Below are 7,005 nucleotides of genomic sequence, written 5' to 3'. Positions count from 1 at the left end.
GGTAGCAAAACGTATAACGCAGACTCTGCCACCTACAGGCAGGACACCTAAAATGTGAACAACATGCAGTCTGTTCAAAACTCTTTATAGGTACGGTCAGAGGAGCCATATATTTCTCTATCACTCTGGGTACGGTATATGGCTCAAACACAATAACTTTTATTCTCATGGGGTTTATAAGTCATAACGTGAAAAAGCTTAACGTGATTTAATGTACCTAAACAACGATCAATCATCACCACATTTGTGGTTCGATTTTTTGACAGTTTTCAGTGGTTATGAGGAGCAATATGAGAGAGAAATTTGGTAATTATTGATCATTGTTTAGGTAGGCCTACAAGCTTTTTCCTCGCCATAGGCGCCAATGAAGAAGACAACGCTAATGTGAGATAACTTCTATAATCGTTGGATTTCGGTTTAGTTCTTTCGACAGGCTTAAGTGTTCATTACAAGATATGGCCATGAGAAATTGCATTTGTGATGATTGCTCGTTGTTTAGGTAGGCCTACATTAAACCACGTTAAGCTTTTTTTTTACGTTAAGCAGAATGTCCCGACAGGCAGTGTTGTGAACAGAGAAGCGTGCAGCCAGCGCAGCAGCAGAGCGGGTGTGTGTGTGTGTGTGTGTGTGTGTGTGTGTGTCTGCTCTGTGGGGATAGAGATTGTTGTGGATTTTTTGGCATCTGTCGCTCAAGAATTATATGTCTTATGGACTTTTTTTTTTTTTTAAACTAAATTGAGCTCGAGGTTTTCAAAAAAAGTGGTCGGTACAAAATGACTCATGACGAAATCTGGTAGGTACGCGTCCCCACCGTCCCCACCGAAATCGACGCCTATGTTCAAATGTGAACTCAAGTTTATTATTCTAAATGGTTAATTACTGTGCTGAGGCCCAAGTTTCAGAGTATTTTACTATGCAATAAACACATCCTGCATGCAGAATCAAGTAAGCATCAACAATTTACTGCATAAAACATTAGTAATACCCTTTTTCACATGAAAGACATTTCTATCACAGTAGGGAAAGCACAGGTGTAAATAGTAACATTAATAATAATGGTGGCTGAATTCCATTTAGCTGCTTAAGTCCAGGGTTGTAGTATTGTGCATACTAGCTCACTGTCACACTTCACACAAAACAGAGCCATCATTAATGTTATTAGTAACATATACAATGATTGTAAAAGTAAAAATAAAAAAGAAGCTTGTGGCTGATATGTTTGTGATGACAAAGTGTTTCAGCTGAATATCAGTTTACAGTGAAAGTCCCCAGACAATTTATTTACTGTGCTTTTTGCTAATATTTATTATTATTATTATTAATAATAATAATAATAATAATAATAATCATAATAATCATAATAATACACTTGAACAATGATATACCTTTTGAATGATTTTTAAATTGAAGCAAGATAAATACTCAGAACATTATGTGTGAAAACAGAGGGTGCACAGCTGGCCTAAATCAGGCCTGATTAGTGACCAAAAAACAGCCTCATAAGGGTTTAGCATTGCACATTGTTCAATGAGCAGTTTTTAAAAAAGGATAAAAATTGATGCAGCCAGACCAGAGATATTGTGTAGGCTACTTTATTCCACTCATTCTTCTTACTACATTCTACATTACCCACAATACAACTCAACTGCTGAGAATTTGGTTGGAGATTCAGGTGTTATACTACTAGCGGCTAATGTATCATCACGCAAAGATGAGGAGCGGGCGACAGAGGTCTAGTAAGTTTACTTCTTTCTAACTTCACACCCCCAGATTAGTTTTTCCATTCACTTAGTAGTTTCAAAGTACTCATACCCAACAGACGCTGACTCAAGTGACATAAATTGAGGCAACTAACGTCACGTGAACCCCCTCCAGCATCACAATAGGCTTTATGCAACATTTTCCTATTATTTAGTAGCCTACTGTGTAAGACCTGTCAACAGACATTGATGTTTAAAACTCAAATTTTCTTTATAATTGGGGTTGCCTTTATGGCAATTTATAAAGCTTTGGTTAAAATCTTTGCAGCATTAGCGAATGAGGAGAAGGTATTATGAGTATGGTTTAGCAGTAGGCTATTGTTATGTAATTCATGAATTTATTGCATATGTGTTGCATCCCTCAACAAGACAAATATTTTCATCTAAATGTATTGCACTGCTGTAGCTAATACACGACTCATACTGTGTGTCAAATGTGACTGCATACTGTTTGTGTGCAGGGCGAATGCTGGAGTGTCCTGGCTGCTATCTTCCTTTACAAAATGATTCATAAAGGTTAAAATAAAGCCTAACAGCTGGTGTTAATTAGAGCTGTATTCTTGCTTGTATTTTATTCAGTTGTTATTTTAATTTGCATTTACAAGTGAAGTCCAGTCGCATTCTCAAGCTTCACACAGGATGCCTTCCTGTCCCTGTACTTATTTATGATTATTGATTATGTTGAATGTCAGTGTTGGAACTGCGGGGTTTCGGTAACACTTTGAAAAATGTTAGTAAAAGATTGGTTATTGGTTACAGGCATGTTGGTTTTTGTCACTTTATGCTGTTTAGCCTACTTGCTCTCTGAGAGTTTAATTGGATGTGAATAGGCCTACTTTTCATCATTTATTTTTGCTGTAGAGTTGTTGAACCTAATTATAAAACAAGTATGGCGTACTTAAATAATCTCTAAAGAATAATGTAGAAACAAAAAGTGTGCATGAACTCATCAGTGTATTTATGTTTTTATCTATATGGTTATTAGATTCAGTTTAAATGTATTTGCTGTATGACTGTTCATGCAGTGAATATACCCTGAGGCTGTTTACCAATACATACACAAAAGCGAGGCGCATGTCTGCTTCCTTGTCTCGTTACCGCTTCACTGCGCTTTGTGTGATGGAGGGAGCATCAGCGACAAAGACAGCAAGAGGAAACAGTGGAGAGTATGAGGGGTGATTAGTGCCCGATGGCTTGGAGCAGAAGGAAAGGAATCATTGTCACGAAAACCATTGTGTTGAATGAATTTATTAGTGGCTCATGTCGTAGTCACATTGTCATATGTATCATAGAGAATAAATGGACAGTTCTTTTTACAAGCATATGCCATCAGTATTTATCTTGCTTTCAGAAAAAATCGGATAAAGCCGATTCTGAAACAAAGTTGAACTTCTGCAATTGCTGGTGCCCATTTAAAAACAAACAGGAAATCTATTTAAAACATTTCACACAGTGGCGGTTCTACATTGAATTACACCCTGGGCTAAACCCCCTTCGAGCCACCCCCCCCCCAAAAAAAAAATACACAACATGTCTGCACAAACAGTTATATTTTATTACAATATTTGTTGAATGTACCAAAGCTGTCTCTTAATACTTTCCAACATTCATAAGCCCAATTTTTTCTACTGAGAACGTCAATCTTTAACATGCGTATAGGATAGGATATGTTGGCGGCCTGGGGGTAGAATCGATATTATATTTTTCTTTTCTTTTTTCTTCTTGTCTTAAAACAATTTGTAGTAAATAAATGCACCTTGACTTATGTATTTACATGCACTGTAGCTACTTGTAGTATGTACAGTATGACCTGTATAGCCTACTACTAGCTAATCACTTCCTAACAACATGCTGCTCATTGATGTGTTTTTGGAGGAAGAAGATTTATCAGGCTGTGGTTTGGGTCTGGGATTTATTGATTAAAAAATACAGACTATCACCAGCCTTGACCTTTAATCTATTAGTAGTTTTTTAAAGACAGAAAATACAGATTACTTTGTTGCTGCATTATGACATCACAATCACTATATTTGACTACATTATCCCTAAAAGCATGTTTTGGGTGTTTTTATATCAATATGAGGGTAATACTCAGGTGTCCACTTGTATATAAATTATGTGAAAATGTACCCCAGCACATACAGTAATACTATGCGACGTCCCAAACTGGACACATAACTGGACACAACTGGAGAGTAACTTTTTTCATGTAAAATGTGAATATTTCAATGGATATTCCAAATATATTTAAGACTTAGCCTATAATGAACGTGAATGTGTGGAGCTAATTCTCTGCTTTGGTAGGGGACACACACACACACACACACACACACACACACACACACACACACATCCCGTGCATGCGCCCGCGGTTGCGTACGTCGGCCCTCCTTGTGAATCCTAAATAGCGTGCCGAGCCGCAGAGCTAGTTGGCATCGCAGGGTGTCCGGTGCCAGACTGGAGCAAAGACCACTATAGGAGCTGTTAGCGCGGATACAACTAATAACTAATAACCTAATCCATGACTACAATGCTTCCAATTGCTCAATGCTCAATTCAGTGTCCGTTGGGGGGGAAGCCAGTTAGGGATCACATTCTTTTTATGGCATTAGCTACTCCTACTGGTTGGTTGGGGCTCTTTTAAGCTACATTCAGACCAAAAAAGGCAATCAGGCGATTTGCTGCAGGGTTGTGTGGTGGTGGGAGTGTCACTGAATTGGATTTTATATAGGCTATCACAATATCATATATTCTGCACAAGGACATTAACTCATATTAACTTAGATGAACTGCTGTTATGCTATAAATAAGCATTTTGAATCTGTAATTATTTTTTTTTTACATAAGCTGTTTTTGTTTGTTTAGAGATGATAAAGATTTTCCCTGTGGCTTTTCGTGTAGTTTTAGGTTGTACAGATGGGGTCAAGGTTTCAAACTATAACCCACTATCACAAGGTTTAATGAACAAAATATTGTGAGACCGACTTGAGTCCCAGCGGCAAATCTGAAACTGGCAAAATAGCCTACTCACAGAATATCCGCATAGATTGGAAATGTAATAGTAGCAGTGAGTTCACTTAATTGAATAAAAAACTGCTTTGGTGCGATGATTGTCCACATTGCCCTCAGTGAACTTTTGTTATGTAAAAGTATACCAATTAACACATTCTGTACTATCACCACTACTTCCCTATAGGGGAGAGCCGGGACGATTGAAACGCGGGACAGATGAAACATTCCAGTTTTCACCGAGTGCAATGATTATAGACAGACTTCCTTAGGTCAAAACATAGAGCATGTTGACCTCCTTCTATCAGCCAAATATCTTCCTGTTATTTCCTTTCATCACGGAGTTACAGGCGATAAACGAGTTTTGATGGTCCAAAGTAAACTTCATTAGCGGTTACATTTTTTTGATTATTAATGAGTGTTTTTCATTTAAAGGTTCGACTACATGCTTATTCAGTAGACCATTTAGTGTTCTCCACAATCCCAGACTTTCATATTGCATGCTTGTTTACATGGAAAGCAAAACAAGCTATAATGGCATGTATCTATGTCGGGACGATTGAAACAGCTGTTTCAACCATCCCAACCTGGCTGTAACTCCATGAATTTTAAGTAAATGCACAAATATCTGTGTTTATACAATAATGTATGGAGGTGAGACATGGAAAAGCAGTTTTAGAAAGATGAAAATATATTTGAGCCCACCAGTTAGAGGGTTGAGTTTTCCCATGTCATCCTATGGAGACTGACGGGCTGTGGGTCGTTAACGGCACTTATTTGGATGTGCAGTGCCCTAACCCATGTAAAAACCTAGTGAAACAACATTTTCCACATTAGAAACATGATATAAATGGGAAAACTTACTGTTCTAGCTATAAAAATGGCAGAATCTTCCAAAGTGCATGATATTTCAATAACCACTTCATGATGACGGCGATTAGTTGTTAACAGACATTCACGAAGACGTATAGCCCAACAACAATCTATCTAAAATAACACCTTTTGGGAGTACATTCATGATATGTAGTAAAATATTGAAGTTGTGGGAAGTTTAAATGGCTTAAATTGTATGTTTCATCCATCCCCCCATGCTGTTTCAATTGTCCCGGCCAGGAGGGACAAATGACGCACGTCCCACTTTTGCTGTAATAATTCCTGAACGGTTTTGTTCAAAGCTGAAAATGCAACTGTATTTGACAGATGACAGGTGTAGGTTGCTAGTGACACAATATTAGCTTTCAGTGCGATAATATCGCTTTGTAAATTGAGTTTAATTAAAAGTGTTTCAACTGTCCTGTGTAAAACTACTGAATGATCTACAAATCTCAATTACAGTATTATTTTCTTTTAAGAAGTCAGCGCTGTCATTTTACATGGTTGCCAATTTCTGCTTGTTCATGCCTGAACTACAGTGCAAATACGTGCTGCCACTCAGCCAAGCTTCTCGTGTAGGCTTCTCAGCTGTTGTTACCAAAATCCAGTATAATCTGGATGTCATTAATTCCCATTAAAACTCCTCCTGCCTCTTTGTGGCACCAATCACCCCTCATACATAAACACTTCGCACGGTGAAGGCTATGACTCCATGTCTGTACATGAGGGAGGATGCTCAGAGGGAACCCAACCTTTCCAGAGTATGAAGTGACAGTCTGTGCGTTGTTCTTCACCGCCCTGGATGGTACTGGGATGTATTTTGGAAGGGCGGGGGGGTCGGGCAGCGACCCACCAGCATTACCGCCACTGAGCCTGACATGAATGACAAGTAAAGGAGCTCTTTCAATCGAGCAAACAGCACAGGAATGTGCATAAGTCTGCTGGGCTGCACTCAGCCTTGTCAAAGCGATATTTTGGACCTTTTGGACCTACCTCGTGTTGTTTGTAAACACCCCAAACCCGCAGAGAAGATTTCACAGAGCCCTTTTATTTAGTGTTTTTAATTTCTAATTTTATTCTCTCGTTTTTAAAACATTTTTGAGGAGGGGAAGTGGGTTTGTTATTGGGGGTGTTTTTCTTTTGTTAAGCGTGAACAGCAAACTTCTTCCATGGCACTGGTTATGGAGCCTGTGAGCAAGTGGAGCTCCAGTCAAGTGGTTGACTGGATGAAAGGTAAGGCTTTAGGCACGATGCTAGCCAAATAAAAACTGATATCACCAAACTGCGATATTGCAACGAATACAGTGTTGCGCTGCGAGTCGACACGCATTTCAACACAGATTTCACTCGAGATGCCAAAAGG

The 7,005-nt window shown here is 38.6% G+C and overlaps 1 protein-coding gene across 1 annotated transcript in view; it reads left to right on the top strand.

Moving 5' to 3' along the window:
• Positions 1 to 6,811: 6,811 nt before the first annotated feature.
• LOC144528256 (connector enhancer of kinase suppressor of ras 2-like) overlaps positions 6,812 to 7,005 on the top strand; it is a 31,523-nt gene continuing 31,329 nt past the window's right edge. Inside the window, exon 1 of the mRNA XM_078266743.1 lies at positions 6,812 to 6,875. Coding sequence (XP_078122869.1) covers positions 6,812 to 6,875 — 64 coding nt within the window. The remainder of the gene's footprint in view (positions 6,876 to 7,005) is intronic.

This window comes from Sander vitreus, chromosome 13 (assembly GCF_031162955.1).
Source record: "Sander vitreus isolate 19-12246 chromosome 13, sanVit1, whole genome shotgun sequence".
In the NCBI taxonomy this organism is placed as follows: Eukaryota; Metazoa; Chordata; class Actinopteri; order Perciformes; family Percidae; genus Sander; species Sander vitreus.
This window is presented reverse-complemented; position numbering and strand designations above follow the sequence as displayed.